Source organism: Pseudophryne corroboree, chromosome 1 (genome assembly GCF_028390025.1).
Source record: "Pseudophryne corroboree isolate aPseCor3 chromosome 1, aPseCor3.hap2, whole genome shotgun sequence".
In the NCBI taxonomy this organism is placed as follows: Eukaryota; Metazoa; Chordata; class Amphibia; order Anura; family Myobatrachidae; genus Pseudophryne; species Pseudophryne corroboree.
In genome coordinates, this window is record NC_086444.1 from 1,138,974,126 (window position 1) to 1,139,000,085 (window position 25,960).

The 25,960-nt window shown below is 45.3% G+C and overlaps 2 protein-coding genes across 5 annotated transcripts in view; one reads left to right on the forward strand and one right to left on the reverse strand.

Moving 5' to 3' along the window:
* TRMT44 (tRNA methyltransferase 44 homolog) overlaps positions 1–25,960 on the forward strand; it is a 325,304-nt gene that overhangs the window by 83,102 nt on the left and 216,242 nt on the right. The window lies entirely within an intron of this gene.
* The window catches only part of ACOX3 (acyl-CoA oxidase 3, pristanoyl), a 199,549-nt gene that overhangs the window by 34,773 nt on the left and 138,816 nt on the right, over positions 1–25,960 (reverse strand). For all 4 annotated transcript variants that reach the window (XM_063924142.1, XM_063924149.1, XM_063924156.1 and 1 more), the window contains exon 13: positions 23,591–23,704. In XM_063924142.1, coding sequence (XP_063780212.1) covers positions 23,591–23,704 — 114 coding nt within the window. The remainder of the gene's footprint in view (positions 1–23,590; positions 23,705–25,960) is intronic.

Here is a 25,960-nt window from a genome sequence, read left to right on the forward strand (position 1 = left end):
GGTAGCCCAATGCTTTGTAGTCTTACCAGACTTGTTGTATTGGGGATGCTTGCCGTCACTTTTTCCTTTAGCTTTTCCTTTAGTCCAAAAGGGCCAAAAAGCTGGAACTTTAGGCTTGAGTTTGTATATGGAAGGAAACTTTACCTTCTTAGAGACTGCTTCTGACTCCAAAATATCTGCCAATTGTTTACCAAAAAGAATATCTCCAGAAAAAGGCAAAGATCCTAAATCCATCTTAGATTCTGAAACAGCTTTCCACGTACGTAGCCAAACTGCTCTGCGAGCAGCTATTGTTAAAGCTGATGCCCTGGAGGCAACAGTACCCATATCCAATGCTGCTTCTTCCAAGAACATCGCATCCTGTTATCTATCTTCTATATGGGATTTTTGCTCTCTAGATGCCATTGAAAATTCCCCCTCCAATGCATCAGCCCAGGCAGCCACTGCCTTTGCCATCCAAGCTGAAGCCATGACTGCCCCAGACAGGGAATTTAAAAAACAAACAAACCCATCCACTCTCCTAACCGTGACATCATTTAAGGATGCTGAAGGCAGAGGTAATGTAGATTTTCGCACTAATCGAATCACATGCGTATCTACTTTGGGAGCCAGATCCATTTTTAAACAATCCCCTGCTGGAAGAGGATAATTAGAATTCCATTTACAAGGCATTCTAAACTTCTTATTGAGCGTAGCCCAAGCCTCTTCCATGATTTTCGTCAGCTGATCTGACCCCGGAAACTCAGTCTTAACTGTTACGGGACATTTAAACACAGGTGCCTTCGTTTTTAACACAGGCTCTGCTGATTCCACTAAGGATAGAATGGCTTTCATTGCCTTAATTAACTCCGCTATATCCACTGAGCTGAGACCTTCCTCCTCCTATTCGTATGCCGAACCAGTTTATTGCTTTCATCCTCCGATGTATCCTCATCTGAAACATGTGTAGCCTGTGAGGATGAAGATTTACTTACCACTGGCTTATCAGCCTGTTTCTTTTGAGAGGCTGCTGCTGGAAGTGATAAACTGCAGGTGGGAAGCTGCATGTAAGGGGTAATAATATAACCTATCCCTGGTACAGGAGTTGGAATTATCCGCGCAGCTATACTGGATAATGTTTGTGCAAACATAGCCCAAGGGGGATCAACCTGCACCTGAATCTGCCTTGTATTTTTCAAGAGACCCTGGTGAAAGCTAAAACAATTTGCACACAAACCATCCTGAACCACATCCCGAGAGGTTAACCCAGCTTTGCAAGACAAACATGATATGAGTTTTGGTGTTGCTGTGAGTGTATCTTCCTCACCTTTGCCACTCTTAGACATGATAAATAATCAACACTTACACAGTGTACTACACAATTTGTGACTGTAATCACTTTAAGCTTTTCAAAGTGACATACAACCCGCCCCTACCCTTCTATGCACCAGCATTGAGGATCTGATAGAAAAAAACCTGACAGAATATATAGTAAAGTCAGCAATCACACTAGCAGTCACATGTTATACATTAGTATAATAAGCAATATGAGCACATCATCAACTACAAATACATTTCAAGTATGTAGGAGAACATTTTACGGAATCATGTTTAAACAGATCTACCGTATTCAGACGCATAGCGAAATATGCAATAGGCACTTATCTAACTATTCGTACTCAAAAGGTAGATAGAGACTTAGTGCTGTATTACCCGTACTCAGTATAGTGGGATACAGGGAGACTCACCCCGCTTCCAGGACCGATCAATACGTTTGCAAAAGCTGAGTGGATCCATACGCTACTAGTGTATACTGCCACTCCATGAAACTACAGTGAACACAGACACTCAGTGAATAAAGACGCACCAGTCACACAGCCGCCTATGCTGCGACTGGGTCCCCTTCGTGTACAGCTTCTCAGACGGAAGCGGGAAAACAGTTCAGAGACTCGGAGGAAACTGGTCATGAACCGGGGGGAGGGGCGACCAGGAGAGCTTCTGACTCCCCACTGCTGACATCAACCCTAGGGATCGCGGTCTCATACCATTCCTGGAGACTATAATCCCTAAGGCCTAGCGCTGGTGCACCCGAGGTGGCAGCCGCATCAGCGACTGTTTGGTAGTCTCCTCCCAAAACAGTGCGGCTGTGTCCATATTCCCCTTCTAAGTGGAACAGATGCCTTACCTTCTACCCGTGCTCCGGCCACAGCCTGGTAACGCCTGCTGGACCTGCTAGTATATCCGACACAGACGCCTGCTGAAACAGCACTGTACTCGTGGGTAAGCATTGTCGCTACCCGGCAGAGAGCTGTTTGAGCGACTCTTTCTAAGGTAAGTATAAGATGCTTTTCAGAAAGATCACTTAAGAAGAAATAGTAAGAGTATAGAAATAAAATAAGAAAGCTTAGGGCTGCTAAAACCCGGCAGCCCTCTGACCATGGTCCGGCTCCTGCCGCACCAAACAAAAAACTGATTTGCCTGAGCCAGAAGGCGGGGATATATGGACGGGCCTGTTGCATGCTGGGAGGCCGAAAAGCTTTGACCGATTGGTGCAAATCCGCTGTCGCTTCATCATATCCCAATGTTATCCTGTGGATAACCTGCGGACCCTGCCGGAGAAATCCATAATTTTACCTAATCTGTATGAGGTTTTCATACACTATATTATAAAAATATACCTTGTAGGTCTCTTGCCTATGACTAGAAGGAAAATTACTGCATAAAGAAGCATTAAACATAATGAAAACATATTAAATACGTGTAATACATATTTAATGCTATGGCAGGCGTTATTGTTCTCACAGCTGTACCCAGTATTAGGTGTAGTATTCTATATGACATCCAACAACAGCAACAACCACAAAGTTGATATTGCAATAAAAAAAAATGAAACCGCAATCTGTATTGAATATAAATCAGTATTAGGCCAAACGCCACAAAGGCCAATAAAAAATAATTCTACACAATTTCTTAAACAGAAATCGGATTTGGAGAATGTAGACTTTTTAAAATGACATGCAGATGTGTCCTCCTACTCGATTGCCGCAGTCGCCCCAAACAGCCCTTCTCAGTGCGTCTTTTTCACTCGAATGTGCATCTTAGGCACGTGACGCAACTAAATGGCATTTTGAGACTGTGACAAGTCATTTGATAACCACCACTTGTATATCTGTGTGTGACTTAAGGGTGAGCTGGAGAGTGATAAAGTGGAGAGAGGCTTAGTGCATCTCCACGTGAGTCTGATTCTGTATAGGAAGTGCTACCTCACTGGTTTGACTAACCATTAGAGAGTGCAACGTCTGGGACCCTTCGGAAATATATACAGTAAATTCAGCTGCTGCATGCATGATAATGTACCAGATTAATAACAGCAATGCACTGCAGAAAAATAAGAATTTACTTACCGATAATTCTATTTCTCGGAGTCCGTAGTGGATGCTGGGGTTCCTGAAAGGACCATGGGGAATAGCGGCTCCGCAGGAGACAGGGCACAAAAAAGTAAAGCTTTTACCAGATCAGGTGGTGTGCACTGGCTCCTCCCCCTATGACCCTCCTCCAGACTCCAGTTAGGTACTGTGCCCGGACGAGCGTACACAATAAGGGAGGCAATTTGAATCCCGGGTAAGACTCATACCAGCCACACCAATCACACCGTACAACTTGTGATCTAAACCCAGTTAACAGTATGATAACAGAAAGAGCCTCTTAAAGATGGCTCCTTAACAATATAACCCGAATTTGTTAACAATAACTATGTACAGTATTGCAGATAATCCGCACTTGGGATGGGCGCCCAGCATCCACTACGGACTCCGAGAAATAGAATTATCGGTAAGTAAATTCTTATTTTCTCTATCGTCCTAAGTGGATGCTGGGGTTCCTGAAAGGACCATGGGGATTATACCAAAGCTCCCAAACGGGCGGGAGAGTGCGGATGACTCTGCAGCACCGAATGAGAGAATTCCAAGTCCTCTTTTGCCAGGGTATCAAATTTGTAGAATTTTACAAACGTGTTTTCCCCCGACCACGTAGCTGCTCGGCAGAATTGTAATGCCGAGACCCCTCGGGCAGCCGCCCAAGATGAGCCCACCTTCCTTGTGGAATGGGCCTTAACAGATTTAGGCTGTGGCAGGCCTGCCACAGAATGAGCAAGTTGAATTGTGTTACAAATCCAACGAGCAATCGTCTGCTTAGAAGCAGGGGCACCCAACTTGTTGTGTGCATATAGTATCAACAGCGAGTCAGATTTTCTGACTTCAGCCGTCCTTGAAATGTATATTTTTAAGGCTCTGACAACGTCCAACAACTTGGAGTCCTCCAAGTCGCCAGTGGCCGCAGGCACCACAATAGGTTGGTTCAGGTGAAACGCTGATACCACCTTAGGGAGAAAATGCGGACGAGTCCTCAGTTCTGCCCTATCCGAATGGAAGATTAGATAAGGGCTTTTATAAGATAAAGCCGCCAATTCAGATACTTTCCTGGCGGAAGCCAGGGCCAGTAACATAGTCACTTTCCATGTGAGATATTTAAAATCCACCTTTTTCAATGGTTCAAACCAATGGGATTTGAGGAAATCTAAAACTACATTTAGATCCCACGGTGCCACCGGAGGCACCACAGGAGGCTGTATATGCAGTACTCCTTTAACAAAAGTCTGTACCTCAGGAACTGAGGCCAATTCTTTTTGGAAGAATATTGACAGGGCCGAAATTTGAACCTTAATAGATCTCAATTTGAGACCCATAGACAATCCTGATTGTAGGAAATGTAGGAAACGACCCAGTTGAAATTCCTCCGTCGGAACACTCCGATCCTCGCACCACGCGACATATTTTCGCCAAATGCGGTGATAATGTTTCGCGGTGACTTCCTTCCTTGCCTTAATCAAGGTAGGAATGACTTCTTCTGGAATGCCTTTCCCTTTTAGGATCTGGCGTTCAACCGCCATGCCGTCAAACGCAGCCGCGGTAAGTCTTGAAAGAGACAGGGACCCTGTTGTAGCAGGTCCCTTCTCAGAAGTAGAGGGCACGGGTCGTCCGTGACCAACTCTTGAAGTTCCGGGTACCAAGTCCTTCTTGGCCAATCCGGAGCCACTAGTATTGTTCTTACTCCTCTTCACCGTATAATCTTCAATACCTTTGGTATGAGAGGCAGAGGAGGAAACACATATACTGATTTGTACACCCAAGGTGTTACCAGTGCGTCCACAGCTATTGCCTGTGGATCTCTTGACCTGGCGCAATACTTGTCCAGTTTCTTGTTGAGGCGAGACGCCATCATGTCTACCATTGGTCTTTCCCAACAGTTTATTAGCATGTGGAAGACTTCTGGATGAAGACCCCCCTCTCCCGGGTGAATATCGTGTCTGCTGAGGAAGTCTGCTTCCCAGTTGTCCACGCCCGGGAAGAACACTGCTGACAGTGCTATTACGTGATTCTCCGCCCAGCGAAGAATCTTGGCAGCTTCTGCCATTGCACTCCTGCTTCTTGTGCCGCCCTGTCTGTTTACATGGGCGACCGCCGTGATGTTGTCCGACTGAATCAACACCGGTTTTCCTTGCAGGAGTGGTTCCGCCTGGCTTAGAGCATTTTAGATTGCTCTTAGTACCAGAATGTTTATGTGAAGAGACTTTTCCAGGTTCGTCCATACCCCCTGGAAGTTTCTTCCTTGTGTGACTGCTCCCCAACCTCTCAGGCTGGCGTCCGTGGTCACCAGGATCAAATCCTGTATGCCGAATCTGCGGCCCTCCAATAGATGAGCCTTTTGCAACCACCACAGAAGATATACCCTTGTCCTTGGCGACAGGGTTATTCGCAGGTGCATCTGAGGATGCGACCCTGACCATTTGTCCAACAGATCCCTTTGGAAAATTGTTGCATGGAATCTGCCGAATGGAATTGCTTCGTAAAAAGCCACCATTTTTCCCAGGACTCTTGTGCATTGATGTACAGACACCTTTCCTGGTTTTAGGAGGTTCCTGACAGGTCGGATAACTCCTTGGCTTTTTTCTCGGGAAGAAAAACCTTTTTCTGAACCGTGTCCAGAATCATCCCTAGGAACAGCAGACGTATCGTCGGAAAACAGCTGCGATTCTTGGAATATTTAGAATCCAGTCGTGCCGTCGAAGAACTACTTTAGATAGTGCTCTTCCGACCTCCAACTGTTCTCTGGAACTTGCCCTTTTTAGGTCGTGCAAGTAAGGGATAATTTAGATGCCTTTTTTCTTTGAAGAAACATCTTTCCGGCCATTACCTTGGTAAAAAGGCCCGGGGTGCCGTGGATAATTCAAACGGCATCGTCTGAAACTGATATTGACAGTTCTGTACCACGAACCAGAGGTACCCTTGATGAGAAGGACAAAATTTGGACATGGAGGTAATCCTTGATGTCCAGGGACACCATATAGTCCCCTTTTTTCCGGTTCGCTATCACTGCTCTGAGTGACTTTATCTCGATTTGAACCTTTTATGTAAGTGTTCAAAACATATTAGATTTAGACTATGTGTCACCAAGCCGTCTGGCTTCAGTACCACAATATAGTGTGGAAAAATAATACCCTTTTCCTTGTCGTAGGAGGGGTACTTTGATTATCACCTGCTGGATATACAGCTTGTGAATTGTTTCCAATGCTGCCTCCCTGTCGGAGGGAGCCGTTGGTAAAGCAGACTTCAGGAACCTGCGAGGAGAAGATGTCTCGACTCTCCAATCTTTACCCCTGGGATAATACTCGTACGATCTAGGGGTCAACTTGCGAGTGATCCCACTGCGCCCTGAGACTCTTGAGACTACCCCCCCACCTTGAGTCCGCTTGCACGGCCCCAGCGTCATGCTGAGGACTTGGCAGACGCGGTGGAGGGCTTCTTTTCCTGGGAAAGGGCTGCCTGCTGCAGTCTACTTCCCTTACCTCTATGTCTGGGCAGATATGACTGGCCTTTTGCCTGCATGCCCTCATGGGAAAGGAAAGATTGAGGCTGAAAAGACGGTGTCTTTTTTAGCTGAGATGTAACTTGGGGTAAAAAAGGTTGGATTTCCCAGCTGTTGCTGTGGTCCCCAGGTCCGATGGACCGACCCCCAAATAACTCCTTCCCTTTATACAGCAATACTTCCATCTGCCGTATGGGATCTGTATCACCTGACCACTGTCGTGTCCCTGACATCTTCTGGGAGATATGGACAACGCACTTATCTTGATGCCAGAGAGCAAATATCCCTCTGTGCATCTCACATACATATATATAGAATGCATCCTATTAAATGCTCTACATGAATAAAATATTTTCAGTCAGGGAAACCGACCAAGCCAACCCAGCACTGCATCTCCAGGCTGATGGCGATCGCTGGTCGCAGTATAACCACCGTATGTGTGTATATACTTTTTAGGATATTTTTCCAGCTTCCTATCAGCTGGCTCCTTGAGGGCGGCCGTATCTGGAGACGGTAACGCCACTTGATAAGCGTGTGAGCGCCTTATCACCCTAAGGGGTGTTTCCCAACGTACCCTAATTTCTGGCGGGAAAGGGTATAACGCCAATATTTGCTATCGGGGTAACCCTACGCATCATCACACACTTCATTTTATTTTATCTGATTCAGGAAAAACTACAGGTAGTTTTTTCCCTCCCACATAATACCCTTTCTTGTGGTACTTGTAGTATCAGAAACACGTAACACCTCCTTCATTGCCCTTAACGTGTGGCCCTAATGAGAAATACGTTTGTTTATTCACCGTCGACACTGTATTCAGTGTCCGTGTCTGTGTCTGTGTCGACCGACTGAGGTAAATGGGCGTTTTTAAAACCCCTGACGGTGTTTCTGAGACGCCTGGACCGGTCCTAATAGATTGTCGGCCGTCTCATGTCGTCAACCGACCTTGCAGCGTGTTGACATTCTCACGTAATTCTCTAAATAAGCCATCCATTCCGGTGTCGACTCCCTAGAGAGTGACATCACCATTACAGGCAATTTCTCCGCCTCCTCACCAACATCGTCCTCATACATGTCGACACACACGTACCGACACACAGCACACACACCGGGAATGCTCTGACAGAGGACAGGACCCACTAGCCCTTTGGGGAGACAGAGGGAGAGTCTGCCAGCACACACCAAAAACGCTATAATTATATAGGGACAACCTTATATAAGTGTTTCTCCCTTATAGCATCTTTTATATATATACAATATCGCCAAAATCAGTGCCCCCCCTCTCTGTTTTAACCCTGTATCTGTAGTGCAGTGCAGGGGAGAGCCTGGGAGCCTTCTCTCCAGCTTTTCTGTGAGAGAAAATGGCGCTGTGTGCTGAGGAGATAGGCCCCGCCCCTTTTACGGCGGGCTCGTCTCCCGCTATTTTTGAAGTTAGGCAGGGGTTAAATATCTCCATATAGCCTCTGTGGGCTATATGTGAGGTATTTTTTGCCTCTAATAAGGTTTTTATTTGCCTCTCAGAGCGCCCCCCCCAGCGCTCTGCACCCTCAGTGACTGTTGTGTGAAGTGTGCTGAGAGGAAAATGGCGCACAGCTGCAGTGCTGTGCGCTACCTTTATGAAGACTCAGGAGTCTTCAGCCGCCGATTTTGGACCTCTTCTCTCTTCAGCGTCTGCAAGGGGGCCGGCGGCGCGGCTCCGGTGACCATCCAGGCTGTACCTGTGATCGTCCCTCTGGAGCTAGTGTCCAGTAGCCAAGCAGCAAATCCACTCTGCACGCAGGTGAGTTCACTACTTCTCCCCTAAGTCCCTCGTTGCAGTGATCCTGTTGCCAGCAGGACTCACTGTAAAGTAAAAAACCTAAGCTAAACTTTCTCTAAGCAGCTCTTTAGGAGAGCCACCTAGATTGCACCCTTCTCGTTCGGGCACAAAATCTAACTGGAGTCTGGAGGAGGGTCATAGGGGGAGGAGCCAGTGCACACCACCTGATCTGGTAAAAGCTTTACTTTTTTGTGCCCTGTCTCCTGCGGAGCCGCTATTCCCCATGGTCCTTTCAGGAACCCCAGCATCCACTTAGGACGATAGAGAAATACACCATAGTCCAGTATAAGGTAACATATGTATAATGTATAAGTCAAGTGCACAGTCTGGAACCTGATCCTTAGAGCAGGAGGTGGGCCCCCCAGGCAGTAGGGCCCACCGGTGGTTTCCCCTGTACCCCTGTGGTCCAGTCCAAGCCTGTACAGCGGCATTATTACTTATTTGTTTCTGCTGCTGATTCCTCACCCTATGCAACCAAGTATCTGACTAGCCTCCCTCATTGCTTTATTACGTTGCTTACCTGTCTTTAAATCCCCTGAAATAGTGTGACTCACTTTCCTCCCAGTAGTTTCCAGTACAGTGCCATTAATAATATATTTAGCCTTTGGATTTCTGAGACCCAAGTACATGATTCTGCATTTTTTTTTGGCATTAAACTGTAATTGCCACGCTCGTGGCCATTCCCCTAGTCTACCTAGATCCTCAATCATTTGTTCTACCCCTCCTGATGTGTCTACCCTGGTGCATACCTTTGTGTCATCTGCAAAAAGGCATACTTTCCCTTGTCCAGCAGGACTGTCCACATGGGAAGAAACAGGGAAAAATCTTCTCTGTAGGGGCGGAGCGCAGATATCATGGGCCATACGGTGTGAGAGATCTCAGTGTATGGCCATGATATCTGCAGGGTGTCAGGCTGCCATATAAAATGCCTCTCAGTCAGGCAGGTATTTTATCTGCAGGTGTATGCCCAGCACAAGTGTCAGGCAAACACAGTCACATGACATATGATGTAGTGAGCAGAGAGGCCGTGGAACATTAATAAAATAACACCCCACCCCCACCCCCTTAACCACTCTTTCCCCTACCATCATGTGACCACTAAGCATTCAGAGCAGGATTTTTCAGGTAGTCCCACCGAACAGTAACCAGATCTCCCGGATTTAGTCAACAGGATTATACTGGAAATCGCTGCTCCGCAATCTGCCATTTTTGCCCAACCGTTTCATCGTGGATCCATAAATCGCTGCATTTTGCTGTGACGCTGCAGTGACCAGTGGCCAGCAGCGTGTCATCTCTACTTCAAAGGAAGCAGGTATTCCACAGAGTAGCTTTCCGGCTGACTGACTGCAATGAGAGACTTCTTGCAGCAGCAGCCATATAAATCTCCCCAGCCCTCAAAATTGCCCAGTGTACACTGAGTTATAGGAGAGCATTCTGGGAAAAATGCTGACGCTTCATGTCAGAAATACAAAAGTCGCAGTTTTAAAAGGAAAAAAAATCGTCTGTTCTTAAAATGTAAAAAAAACAAAACAGATTAAAGCTGTTTTATAGCAGAACTTTGCTTCTGATGGTAATCGGTGGCAGCGGTGCAGAAGCCTTTTTCTTCTCTGGAAGCAAGAGTTTTTTCTACCATCATTGCAAGTACTGTATTGGTAACGGTATACGTTCAAGATCCCGGCTGTTGAGATCCTGGCAGTCGAAATACCGACGTCAGAATCCTAACAACCGTCAGAACACCGACGCTGGAATCCCGACCAGGTCAGCATCCCAACGCCAGAATAGCGACAGCCGGGATCCTGAAGGAAAGTATTGTGCAAGGAGTGTTAGGATTCGACTGCAGTGGGGGGGTTAATGTTTAGGAGACAACTGGGGGCTTCGTGGAGGCTGCTGGGGGTGGGTGGGGGTGGGAAGGAGGTAGGGATTAGACCGCAGGAAGGGGAGATTAGGGTTAGGCACCACTGGGTGGGGGGTGGGGTTAGGATTATGCACTAAGGGTGAAGGGCTGGGCTGCAGAATGGTGGGGGGATAGGCTGCGGTAAAGGAAGGTTAGGGTTAGTGGGGGTAAAATACTTACCTCACTACTGTTGGGATCGAGACCATCGGGATGCCGGCGTCGGTATTGTGACCCTTGGCATTCCGTCTACTGGAATCGCATACTGATCCCTGTGTAGCCACTCTTCCCTGGAACTTGCATCACCAGTCCAGTCCATTCCAAACATTCAACAGACCAGGGAGACACTAACCTGGCCCCAGGATCTTCAGAGGTTCACCTGTGCTTTTATTTTATTTTTTTTCTTCTTTTTATAGTACCGGCAAATTTTAGCATAGAAAACAAGAACGGATTACCAGACTCCTTAGATATACTGCAGTCAGAAGTATTTGCTGTTTGGGCAGGAAGAAGAAGGACGAAATACTGCATAAACTGGATTATAACAACACCGCTGCCAAACTACACAACAGATTAGCCGGGAGTGACAGGAACGTGCTTCCAGCACTTTCCTGATCAGTAATAGACATTCTTCTCGCTGGAGGGTAATGAAAGGAGAAAATTCCGACAGACTGTATAATATATAAAGAAAGGAACACCGCCTTACAGAAGGTTATCAAAGCAGTGTTCCTTGTAATTCTAGCTTTCCTAATAAGCACAATGCGAGAGGTTTTTAGTATAGAGTAAGTTTCCAGTATCACTTTCACTGGTAGCAAAACATGTCCAAGACTTTCTTCCATTGAAACAAACAGCTACTGTATAAACTATTCCAAAAGCCACCAATCGTAAAGGCTGCAGAGATGGCTCGGTTGGGTATGCGTGACCGGCGGTCAGCAGTGGAATGCCGGCAGGGGGCGGGCGCAACAAGCCCCTTGCAGGCTCGCTGTGCTTGCCACAGGCTCTATTCCCACTCTATGGGTGTCGTGAACACTCACGAGTGGAAATAGTACCTGCTGGTCGGCATGTCGACCATCAGGATTGTGAGTGGACGGGATTTAGGGTCCGGTATTGTGACCGGCAGTTTCCTGACCGCCGGTAACATAACTGCAACCCGCTCAAACAGAGCATGAGCAGAAATGCAGATTTTTAGTATGATCGCTGCGCTGCGTACAACGGCAGCTAGCGACCAACTTGGAATAACCCCTCATGCTGCAATGTTTCAAGTGAACACAAGCCCAAACCACCTCTCCCCCCAACCCATACCACCCGTGCACATGGAGGTACACCTACTTGGGCTCTTGCATTGATGAGGTCAATACATTGTGGAACAAACAGACTGACACAGACAGACACAATGGGCCAAATGTATTAAGCCAAGAGATAAAGTGGAGACGGACAAGGGGGGGATTCAAATGTTTGAAAAGTCGGTTGGGTGTCTGTTTTTTCCTGTCTATTAGATAGACACCCAACTGACTTTTCAAACATTTCAAAGAGATATAAAGTACCAGCCAACCAGATCCTAACTGTCATTTTTCAAACAGCCCTTTACATGGCAGTTAGGAAGCTGATTGGCTGGTCATTTATCACTCTTTATCCGTCTCCACTTTATCACTTCTTAAGGTTTACTACATTCGGGCCAATGTTCTTATAATATTTGTGTGTGTGTGTGTGTGTGTGTGTGTGTGTGTGTTTTTGTATATATATTTATATTGGCATTGGTGTTTCATTTTTGGTGGTCAGACAACTAGATGTGGGCTTCTCTGTTTGCAGTCTATGGCCACTGTCTGTTGCAGTACTGTCAGTGCATCCTTCTGATTTGCTGATTTACAGTACATACTGTACAACACTGACCATCATAATTTCCTTTAAGTGATATCTTTTTGTTTATATTAAAATGATAAATGATAGCAACCATTGTTTGTGTGACTATCTACCAAGAAAACATCCATTAACAGCAGCGAACATTAACATCAGGCCATTAAAACCCAGTAGAACAGGTTGTTTGTATATGTATATGGGAAAAAACATCTATATCACAAGCAGACCATAAATGACTGCACATATACAATTAGCTTCCAGGAAAGGAAAGAAAAATACCTAAACATTCTCTTGGTAGATAGAGAACATCTGGTGATAATTTATAGCAGTTGTTCCCATGACTCACAGCTGCACCATGCCTCACTAGCATTGTTTGCATAAAAAATTTGATTGGTCGAAATGAGACGTTGTATAATTTTCCCAAGTACTTCAAGAAAGTGTTTATCATTGTATCTCTGCTGCGCATGAAGCTGTTATGTCTTTGGACAAGAACAATAAGACTCTGCGGTCATTTTATTAAATATGTGCAGACATCAAGTAGATCAAGGCTCCAGACACTACTTTTGTCTTCTAATGCTCTAAGCATCATTGCCCCAGGAGAAAGAGTAAGCTCTGGGAAGTGCTCCTTTGTATAGTGGGCCTAATTCAAGGTTGATTGCAAAACAACATTTTCCTCTAATGGGCAAAACCATGCTGCACTGCAGGTGGGGCAGATATAACATGTGCAGAGAGAGTTAGATTTGGATGGGGTGTGTTCAAACTGAAATATAAATTGCAGTGTAAAAATAAAGCAGCCAGTATTTACCCTGCACAGAAACAATATAACCCACCCAAATCTAACTCTCTCTGTACATGTTATATCTGCCCCTCCCCCTGCGGAGGGAGGCCAGGGTTAGGCTGCAGAGGGAGGCCAGGGTTAGGCTGCAGAGGGAGGCCAAGGTTAGGCTGCAGAGGGAGGCCAAGGTTAGGCTGCAAAGGGAGGCCAAGGTTAGGCTGCAGAGGGAGGCCAAGGTTAGGCTGCAGAGGGAGGACAAGGTTAGGCTGCAGAGGGAGGCCAAGGTTAGGCTGCAGAGGGAGGCCAAGGTTAGGCAGCGGAGGGAGGCCAAGGTTAGGCAGCGGAGGGAGGCCAGGGTTGGGCAGCGAGGGTCTGGTGGTGCTTCGATTAAGCACTTGGGGGAGTGATAGGGACAGAATACGGAATGTGCTCTTTAAATGCCTGTGCCGGAACTGCATGTAACATGAGTGCTGGGACCCGGGGGACGACGCTGGAGCCGCTGGAGCTGCCGGAACCAGGTAAGTGACGTAAGGTCAACATTCAATCATGCAGACATTGCATCTGTGTAGACAAGATGAATGTTAACATGTTCACTGTCAACATGTTAAACATGTCGATGTGATAATTACCATACCCATTCTGCACACAGGACATAACGGGTGTGTATCGCGTTACCCGCCAGTCACATCGCTACATCCCGACATAACTATGGAGGATGTTTAGCAAGTTTATGAAACTCCTTAACCTGCTAAACAGCAAACATTTCTGCTCTTAGCTTTTCTGTTGCTTTATAAAGTATCTCTGGCAGGTGTTTTATTATTATTTAAATATGTATCCTAAACACATAGCCCATTATTAACTAAGAGTATCAAAAGATTGATAAACATATAATATTAAACATATTCAATAAAATCACTTTAGTTAGCACAATCCTACATACAGGCAGGTACTTATCTATTAGGCAATAACATCAGGGAGGCACCTGACTGGCTACAAATTTATTCCGCAGCAGGACAACAACCCCAAACATACATTCAATGTCATTAAGAATTATCTTTGGCGTAAAGAAGAACGAGGAGTCCTGGAAGTGATAATATGGCCCCCACAGAGCCCTGATCTCAATATCATTGAGTCTGTCTGGGATTACATGAAAAGACAGAAGTACTGTATTTGAGCAAGCCTATATCCACAGAAGATCTGTGGTTAGTTCTCCAAGATGTCTGGAACAACCTCCCTGCTGAGTTCCTTCAAAAACTGTGTGCAAGTGTACCTAGAAGAATTGATGCTGTTTTGAAGGCAAAGGGTGGACACACCAAATATTGATTTGATTTAGATTTCTCTTCTGTTCATTCACTTTGCATTTTGTTAATTGACAAAAATAAACTACAGGTTGAGTATCCCTTATCCAAAATGCTTGGGACCAGAGGTATTTTGGATATCGGATTTTTCCGTATTTTGGAATAATTAGATACCATAATGAGATATCATGGTGATGGGACCTAAATCTAAGCACAGAATGTATTTATGTTACATATACACCTTGTACACACAGCCTGAAAGTAATTTTGGCCAATATTTTTTATAACTTTGTGCATTAAACAAAGTGTGTGTACATTCACACAATTCATTTATGTTTCATATACACCTTATACACACAGCCTGAGGGTCATTTAATACAATATTATTAATAACTTTGTGTATTAAACAAAGTTTGTGTACATTAAGCCATCAAAAAACAAAGGTTTCACTATCTCACTCTCACTCAAAAAAGTCCGTATTTCGGAATATTCCGTATTTCGGAATATTTGGATATGGGATACTCAACCTGTATTAACACTTCTATTTTTGAAACATTTTCAGTTTGCAGCATTTTTCCCTCACCTGCCTAAAACTTTTGCACAGTACAATACATATCTGGTACCACACTTGAAAGACCTAAACTGCAAAAAAAAAAATGTCATGCATTGAGAAGTCTAAAGGCCAGACGTACTCCATACTGTATCAGATAGGAAAAAGTGGCCATTTAGGAGCCGATTCAGAGATGCACACAGCTGCATCTATTGGTGTCTCCAATACATTTCTCCCTGTGCGCTCCTGAAATTGCAACTGTGGATCTAGACGCAAGTGCGGTGTGACTTCGACGCATGCGCTCTATCGAACAACACTCCGCGAGATCGTACATCGGCAGTGCCGACACCTCTGAAACAGGCCTTTAATGAGGTTGGTTTACTAGTTTAAAAAACATTATGGGGTATATTCAATTAAACTCGGATCCATTCCGACATGTATTTGTCGGAATGGATCAGACAACCCCTATTCAATCCCATCTAAAATTCGACTTTTTCAAGTCGAATTTTAGATGGGACCCAGAGGAGGAGAGGGGGGGCGAGCGCGCTGCAGCAGGATGTCACTCACCCGCCCGACCTCACGGCAGCTTCCACCCGGCTCCAGTACGCTGCTGGAGCCGGGTGGAAGCTGCCGTGAGGTCGGGCAGGTGAGTGACATTCAGCTGCAGCGCTGATCGTAGCGCTGATCTCCTGTATGCCCGCCGGCTGTCCCCCCGTCTCCCCCTTCCCCCTCGCCTCCTCCGGGTCCATCTCATTCCGACATCATTTTGATGTCGGATTGAGATAGTTGAAAAGGGGGCCAAAACCTGTCGGATTTGCCCCCGTTTTCGACATCAACACGTGGATCGGCAGCTATTCCGCCGATCCACGTGCTTTTCGACAAGTCGAATGCCTCGACTTGTCGAAAAGCTCTGAATAGGTCGAATCAGAAATCAACCTTAAAAAGTCGAAAACTGCCGTCTTTTTGACAGACGGCAGTTTTCGACTGCAATTGAATATACCCCTATGGATCTTGTTCGGCTGCAATGTCATTCCTATACATGGTCAGCGCTTAAAGAAAGACAGTAAACACATGAAAACAAAAAAAAAAGTACAGTATATTCATGGCAGATTTCTTTGTGAAACCCCATACACAGAATACAGCTGTCTGCAATTTTTGCACCGTGAATTAATGTGCCGGTATTTATTTGTGGTGTGTAAAATCAGATCAATCAACAAATCACATTTTTTTTCTGTTTACTTTCGCAAACTTTCAATAGAAAAACTTATTTTAGTTACATTAATGAGCCAAACAATGAGTGTAGCTTCTGAAAAATAAAAGGGCCTGATCCCTAGATGAACGCAGCCCGACTGTGTGTGTAACTTGATGCTAATACTAGTCCAAGCCCTGCCAGCTGTGCTTACGAATGCGCAAGTTCTTTCAACGTCTTTAGAAAATCGCTTGGTGCATCTTTACATACAACCATCGGTCGCAACCACAGAGGTTTGCACCATCCCCGAGCTATAGTAGGTGCAGACTCCCCGTCAGAGTTCGGCCTCCAATGTGAGTGATGAAGCGCCTGCATTCACAACCACTTCAGTGGTACAACCGTGGCACTCCTATAAGCCTGCGACAGACCATCGTTGTGCGTCTGAGTAATCACCTCCCAGATACATTTCTGTAACTGTGCATATCAAGTGGTACAGCGGCTGTACGCGCACACTGCGGGATGCATGTGCACAGCAATTTTTTGGGGCCCCCATACATCAGCAGTCACAAACAAATTTTTTTTCCCACCCAGATTAAGGATTCCTCAATCCACCAATCTGCGCCCATACATTACAGCTATTTGTCAGTGATTTGCAGATAATTTTCAGCAATTACAGATCTGACAATCTTGAAAGGCTCATTAGTCTACGAGAAACGGTCTGCAGATCTGCTGATATATGGGGGCCTAATAACCTTATCTGCACATTCTTCAATCAAACAAAAATGAGCCAGTTTGGTGCAATATGTCAGAGTGATCACCTGGCACGGCTGTTTGTTATGCCTAGTAACAGATGACAGGAATGAGAAATACACACAAACATGGCTTTGGGAAAGGCAGACGTTCTGCTTCTCCGCAGACAGGGCGCGGCATACATCTCTGCGTCTGAAGAATCACCAAGGAATGGCCTTTCCACAATATATTGCTGTGACCTAGATTCGCTGCATATTTCTGTCAACGGTCACACAACACAGGAGGACCACTCCTAGGGAGCACAGCTGCAAACAGATGTAGCACTATGCAGCCACTTGTCCCTGTCTTTATTTCCTAATGTCTCTTGCAGCGTCGCTGAATCACACACAATCCACGTGGGGGGAATATCGGATACTAATGCTCGGACAAAAACAATGTGATAACTAAGGTAGATAGAATACATGGGGGACATGTAACAGGATTTATGTAATGCAGATAAATTAAGAGCTAGCACCATTCCCCGTAGACATTTGTATAATGGGATGGTTTTGGCATTGTAGCAATATAAATATATTTGAAGAAATTAAGCAAAAAAATTATTACAGGTAAAAATTAAACGTATATGTGTAGATGGTGAATACTAGTGATGAGCGAGGTTCGGTTTTACTCGGTTCTCAAAACGGCATCTTATTGGCTATCCAAAACACGTGACATCCGTGAGCCAATAAGATGCCGTTTTGAGAACCGAGTAAAACCGAATCCGCTCATCACTAGTGAATACCTGCCCAGACTGACCAGTTATTTAAAGGGGAAATGTATCAAAGGCTTGGCGAGAAATAAAGTACCAGCCAATCAGCTCCTAACGGCCATGTGACAGGCTGTGTTTGAAAAATGACAGTTAGTATCTCCCTCCAATTTATCTCTTCACAAGCTTTGATACATCTATCTCCAAGCTTTGGTACATTTCCCCCTCAGTTTGAGCTGGTCGACCACTGAGCCCTGTACAGACTGGTTGGTCTACTGCACGTGCCTATGGGGTCATTGAGTGAAAATAAGTTTATATATATACACATAAACAAACAATGGCCATCTCTAGATATTTTGACCCCACAGACATAGATAGATCTTGGTACATTTTTAATCATACTCATTCAGATATGGTTGTGGGAGCCATCGCTGCTGCTTATATAGAAGCAGCAGCGATAGCTCTAATATGGTAATGCAGCATGTGGTGTTACGCCTCCTGCTGCCTTACTGATATGTAGTATCGGATCATCTGTGACACCATCTGCCGGCTGAGTGACCATGGAGTCGCACAATCCGGCCGCCGCATTTGCCACACAGAGGCCTGGAAATCTCCGTCCTCTGACAGAGATGCTGGCCACTTCCCTTCCCCACAAAACACTGTGCCCCCAGATGCCATCAAATGGTCAATCACTGACAGTCAGATGCCGCCATACACCCGGCGCCGCAGACCCGTACTGTACATGCACAAAGTACTGAACATCGTACCTTGCAGGGGACGCAGTTAATTGCCTTAGTAAAATATTTTACCTAGCTGGTAGTGCAGCTTTAAATGGCAAATGTATTCATGCATTTAACGCTAAGATATTTGGAAATGCCTGCGTTCATCTGGCAGCAAAATGGTTCAAGATATATTAAAATACGTTTTCTGTAGTAAAAGGGGGAGAGAAGAGGCTTGGTATAACTTCAAAGAGTTTTATTAATGCAGAAAATGTCAGAGTATTTCTGGTGTCCAGATATTGACCAAATGGCACATGATCAAGGAAGACCTTCTGGATAAGTATCTAAAGAACTGAAACGCTCTCCATCTTTATTCTATTACGGCAGATATACATCTTGTCCTACAAATTACCTTCTGGTTGTTTCCCAGAGATTGCAGTCATTACTCCACCAATTACCCAAAGATCTCCCAGAGATTAACAATCAACAAAAACAACTAGCGGAGAATTTAACAGATATGAAAAATATATCTTGGACAGTGGTACAGGCATAAAGACGACTTTACAACAGCAGCAATATACAGTGTGTGTCATTACTGTCAGACTTCTTACAGTCTACTCATTTTTTTATAAAATAATAGATGGTGATGTGGCTTAGTATCAAAGGCTGTGTGTGACATCAGGAGAATGATATGATGTCACTGGTGACATCACCTTGACCAGAGAGATAAAATATAACGAAGTCTACCAGGTAGGCAGTGATGTAGTTGGGATCCCAACTGTTAGAATGCCGGTGCCAGAATCACAACACTGGTCAGAATGCTGACGCAGGCTTGCCGACATGCGGGGTCCCGAACGCAAGTATCCCGGGGAGGTTAAGGGTAGGCTGGGGCCACACATAGCAGCCAAGCGGGGGATTTTTATGAGCACACGTATCTTGTTCTGCGGAATCCCGCAGAACAGAATCCGGCCAGTGACACACAAGATTTCAAAGGAACACAGTGTGGCCGTGACGCACTGCGTGAACACATGCATTAAAATGCATGTGTTCGCATTGAAATCCCGCCGCTGCGGTCGAAACCGGCGGGACTGCCGCACATGTGCGCCCAAATGCAGTCTCCTTGCGGCCAAGTGGGTCCCACTGAACGGGACCAGCTTTCCTGCTATGTGTGGCCCAAACCTTAGGCTGCTGGGGGAAGGGTTAGATTTAAGTTTAGGCTGCAGGGGGGGGGGGGGGGGGAGGGTTAGGTTTAGGCTGCAGGGGGGGGGGGGGAGGGTTAGGGTTAGGCTGCAGGGGGGGAGGGTTAGGGTTAGGCTGCGGGTTAGATTTAGGCTGCGGCGGAAGGACGGTTAGGTTTAAGAGGACGGAGAGGATTAGGCTTAGCTGCCTCCTGCACCGATGTTGCCATTTTAAGCAGTCGGGATTCCAGTGTCGTATTATGACTGCCGGAATCCCGTACCCAACCCGTATTTAGGCACCTTCATGGGTTCAGGCATTTTATCCCTGAGGAAGTTTGTTTTCAAATGAAACGCGTTGGGTGATCCTGTATACCTTGTGGACACCCTCACCTAGGAAGAGTCTCTGACGCTGTAAGCTCCTGCCAGTCTGGGCCCAATCTGAAGCTGAAATTCCATTTCTTCCAAAAGACTAGGTGATTTATCCATTCCCTACGGATTCGCTAATTGTCAAGTTTTTACAGTGTACATGTTTTTAATGTGATTATTCTACATATAAAACTATTAAGTTACTAAACTATGAGTTTCTGTCATGCGTTTGGTGCTGGGCTACATTCCACATTCAAATAACATCAAGTGTGGTGGACAAGAAATCCTGAAAGAGGATTAGCTCATGAGTTTCATTGGTTCAGATAAACTTGTTGATTTTCTATTGAAGTACGTATAATAATTTTTATATCTGGGATTCTACTTACTACTGTACACAAGTGCCTTCCTGCTCTGTGCACACATATATAAAGACGTGTGTGTGTGTGTGTGTGTGTGTGTGTGTGTTTTCTCTCTATAGGGAAAGCTTTATAATCTCTGTTTTCCCAAATAACTGGATATTTTTTTGGGTGGTAATTTATGTTACTGCTTTAAATTGCAAACACTATTGGTACTGTTGACGTGTTGCTTGATTACCCTCTAACATACATTTATGTCTAACAAATTAAGCAAACCACATTTTTGGGGTTAGAGTGCCCCTAGCAAAAATTCTTGTGAAGATCTCTTAATGAGCCTCATCTTACACAGCTGCTCCTTAATATGGACAAGCTTTAACTGTGCTAACGACCAGAAAAACAAAATTGTATGACGCACGTAGGATTTGCGAGCAGCTACAGTCTTATTGACAAAGCACCTTTTACAGGGTATACAGTACATAATTATTCATAGGTGTAGTACAGGATAACGTCGGCATTATAGTAATACTTTAGGAAAATCTACTATCGAATGTAAACTATGGGGTCTATTCATGAAGCAGTGAAAAGGGTGGAGAAGGGACTTATGGAGAAGTTACCCATGGCAACCAATCGACTGCTCTGTATAATTGTACAGTATGCAAATTCTAAATGTTTCATAATACTGATTGGTTGCCATGGGCAACTTCTCCACTGGCTCACTTCTCCACACTTTTCATTGCTTAGTGAATAGACCCCTATAAACTGAAAATGAGACAACAATGGAAGAGGTTATGGTCACTATGACTGGGAATGACAATAAAGCTACACTTACTGTGCTAAAGACCAGAAAAACAAAACTGTATGACGCACACAGGATTTTCAAACTTCATTTTAGTAAGGCCTGAAGGCTGCAATTAAGCACTTGTTACATACTGATTTGCCTACATACTCGATGTGCCAATTAAGGGGAAGGTTTAACACAGCCTGGAGAAAGATAAAACGGTCATTTTTAACATACAACCTGTTAAATGGCAGGTGCTGTCTGGTTGGTACTTTATCTTTCTTCCAACTTTGATACATCTCCCCCTAACTATGTAACACATTGGTTACTAATTACCATATAATGGATTTGCACATTATAGAGGATTATTATTACCATCTTTAGGGGGGATATGTACTAAGAAGCGATAACAGTGGAGAAGTGAGCCAGTGGAGAAGTTGCCCATGACAACCAATCAGCTTCTTTGTATACGTTTATAGTATGCAAATTATAAATGTTACATCAATGCTGATTGGTTGCCATGGGCATCTTCTCCACTGGTTAACTTCTCCACTTTTATGCCTGCTAAGTGCATGCCCCCTAATGTTGTGTACACCACTTATGGGAGTGGTCTGGTGCAGTGGCGCATATGGGAGTGGTCTGGTGCAGGGGCGGCTCAAGAGGAGGGGCTGCAGCTCAGTTCAAAATTCAAATAGGGGAGCCGCACCAACTGCCAGTGAGTCAGTGTGAAATGACAGTTGGTGTGGCTACCCTATTTGAAATTTTAACTGACCTGCAGCCAGCCTCTGGAGCCGCCACTGGTCTGGTGGCATGGGGAGGTGTGACTGGCATGTAAAAGGCATGTAGTAGAGATCTGATGGACACAAGAGGATTTAAAAAAAAAGAAAAGAAAACAAATTATACTGGCACCCAGAAACAGAAAATTAGGATGCCAAACATTTCACGTGATGGGTCCCAGGGATCTAGATAATTATGAACTTGGTGCGATCACTGACCACTGCACTGCAGTGTGCATACTGTATGGTTATCAGTGCTCTATAGCAGATAAAATGGGTCCGGATGCTAGAAAAGGATGACGGTCAATATCCATCACCACTAGAGCACATGCAAAGGAACAAAGTCCTTGTGGCCTCTCTCTCAACTGGGATCTTCAGCCCCCATGTTCTCTCTTACCTCTCTGAAGCTCACTTAAATATAACCGTCATGAAACACTATCTAACTTTTAGCGGCTATGACTGCCCCAAGCCCAGATTGGCCACATGCACCTTGCAAAAGATGCCACACGAGTGTAGAAGTGGGCACATTCACTTAGAAATCTGCACACACCTTTTTTGTGGCAGACCTTTGTTTTTGCATATTCAGAAATGACCATTAGAGGCTGACTCAGTTGAGTGTGAGGTTGTGGTGATGTGCAACTGCGCATATAGGGGGTCATTCCAAGTTGTTCGCTCGCTAGCTGTTTTTAGCAGCCATGCAAACGCTATGCCGCCTCCCACTGGGAGTGTATTTTAGCTTAGCAGAAGTGCGAACGAAAGAATCGCAGAGCGGCTACAAAGTATTTTTGTGCAGCTTTAGAGTAGCTCAAAACCTACTCAGCGCTTGCGATCACTTCAGACTGTTCAGTTACTGTTCTGACGTCACAAACACTCCCTGCATTCGCCCAGCCACGCCTGCGTTTTTCCTGGCATGACTGCATTTTTTCGAACACTTCCTGAAAACGGTTAGTTGACACCCAGAAACGCCCACTTCATGTCAATCACTCTGCGGCCAGCAGTGCGACTGAAAAGCTTCACTAGACACTGTGTGAAACTACATCATTCGTTGTAATAGTACGTTGTGCGTGCGCATTGCGCCGCATGCGCAGAAGTGCCTTTTTTGCCTCATCGCTACACAGTGAACGAATGCAGCTAGCGATCAACTCGGAATGACCACCATAGATCATGTAATTATGGAAGGAAAACCTTAGATTACACACAGTCCCCAATGCGAGGCAACCAAAAATGAGCAAGGTTTCCTGGCTAGATAGGATAAAACCTTGCAGCTAACTGAATCTGGCACTATGAATGTGGAATGCAACCAAACAGTGGGGCAGATGTATTAACCTGGAGAAGGCATGAGGAAGTGATAAACCAGTGATATGTGCAAGGTGATGAAGGCACCAGCCAATCAGCTCCAATATATAAGTTAACAGTTAGGATCTGATTGGCTGGTGCCTTTATCTCCTTGCACTTATCACTGGTTTATCACTTCCTTATGCTTGCTCCAGGTAATACATCTGCCCCAGTGTACGGTATCCGTGCATCATTCTCATTTATCTAGATAAAGGGACAATTGTGTTAAAGATAGAGGTTGTGTTTCTTAATTGGGATCACAACAGAATTGACCCATAGACATTAAAAAGAACATATTACCCCATTACCTGCACAGTCCAGGCATTCTCTTATGGTTTGGGCTTTAAACTTGTTTCTTAAGATGCTCTTAAAATCATTAAGGAAATGTATAGATCCAAGCGGAGATTCGCATGGGGAGTGGTCTGTAAGATGTAAAGTGAAAGATCAGGCATTCGTAAAACCAATCTCAATTCCATTAATAATCATTGATTCACAGTTTCTTATTTAATGTTGTGAATGATACATATTATGTTAGTCATCTGTCCCACAAAATACTTCCTTTGGTATCCTGCTGCCATTTGAAAAAGAAAGTGCATCTTTCAAATCACTGTTTCCACACATCAGGACACAATTCACAATCGTCATGCATACTGTACCTCATGATTCAGAAGCTTGTACAATCACCTATAGTAGTGACGATTAGAAGTTGCAAGTTTGTCAGAACCTTTCACATTTCTGGAATTTTGGCCAATCGCAACACTGGGTTTAAGTACAATTCTCTCACCACCACAGTGTGACTGAGGCTTGCACTTTGATTGGTCATTTCAAAACCTCATTTGTTTATTCGGGCATTCAGTTGTAAAATTGACAGTAGTGTGCTTAGGACCATTGGGCCTCATTCAGGGATGGACCCAATATCGATGTACGCTGTGGTGCAATTTTTTGCAATTGCTCATGCATGTAAGTCACAACTGCATGTGTGCCGCGATGGTCTTATGATGTCAATCGGTCGTAGTGAGGATTTCTTTGCAAAGTGAGTGACAGGCAGGGACTGTCTGTAAGAGGTAATGGGGGAAGTGGTGACTCAAACGCAGGCATGTCGCGACCGTTAAAGGGGTGTGTCTGAGCTGGCGATCCTATAGGAAGTTACAATGGCTCCGTTGTCTTACTTTTTGCAGCCAGACTGAACAATGTGTGTCAACGCCTGCGTTTTCGTACAAGAGAGGAGGATCTGTGAGGATCTGAGTGGGTGTCTCGAGAAAGATATCGGCGGCAGAGACAGTTGCATATTTTCACACAGCCGCTGAGTACTGAATCGCAGCTGCGACAGCTTTTATGTACATCTCTGAATCAGTCCCAGTCTCCTGGAGCATGACCCATACTGGGACAACATTCGGGTGTCAGACACGCTTGTTAGTTACTTCTTGATATTGGAAAGAGGGTGAGCTTTCTATTTCACAAACTGGTCAAATTATTTTGCTGCATAAGCAAAGTCTCAGTGAAGACAAGCATTCCATATTGGGGCCCATACTGTATCAAACTGTGAAACACACTATGGGGGTCATTCCGAGTTAATCGTAGCCCTGCAAAATTTAGCAGGGCTACGATCATGTCCATAGACATGCGAGGGGACGCCCAGCACAGGGCTATCCCGCCCCGCATGTCAGTGCCGCCACCCCCCCTCGCAGAAGTGCAAAAGCCGCAATGCTTTTGCACTTTAGGAGTAGCTCCCGGCCAGCGCAGTTTTAGCGTGCTGGGCGGGAGCTACTCGTCGCTTCCCGGCCCGCAGCGGCTGTGTGTGACGTCACGTAGCCGCTGCGGCCTGCTCCCCGCACGGTCCGGCAACGCCTGCGTTAGCCGGACCGCGCCCACGAAACTGTGGCCGCCCGCCCTTCGACCGCCTCTGCCTGTCAATCAGGCAGAGGCGAACGTAGCGCAGCGATGGCCTTCGGGCATGCACCGGCACAGTTCTGACCCGATCGCGCCGCTGCGATAAACTGCAGCGTGCGATCGGGTCAGAATGACCCCTTATATACGGTATATGCTGTACTGGATTCTTGGCAGCACCTCCCTACTTAAATGGAATAATATATTTAGAATACATATGTACTATCTGTAATAGGGAATGGTGACACGGCTGCACACCTAGTGTTGTGCCCTCTCACTCCTGTGTGGACTCCCCACTGTTATCCCTCACACTTCTGTTGCCCGTAAAACTTATATACAGCTAATTACAATATCACTAACATTATAGGGTAAGAGATGGAGGAGGATCTAAATCATTCATTGTAGTGGATTCCCGACTGTCAATCAATTGCATATGGATCTATCGTGGCAGATGCACGCGCAGTCAGCTGATAATCGATCGACAGCGTAAAAAATTGGGTTTGCCTGCAACCTTGAATCAGGGCCACTGACAACAAGGAGCGTGTACCCCTTTGAAATCGATCAAATCTATGCTACTCAAGGTAATTAATCACATAAAAAAAAGAGACAATATAAATGGTTAAGAGACACTTAGGGGGTATCCAATTAGCAGCAATAATGCGGTTTCACGATAAGTTATCACATTTGCGATAACTTGGTATCTAATTAGCTGCAAAAAGTTATCAGTGAAAAGTCTCCATAGGGTTTATTGCAAATTTCTCTTCACTATCTCTGAGCAGATGATAAGTAGT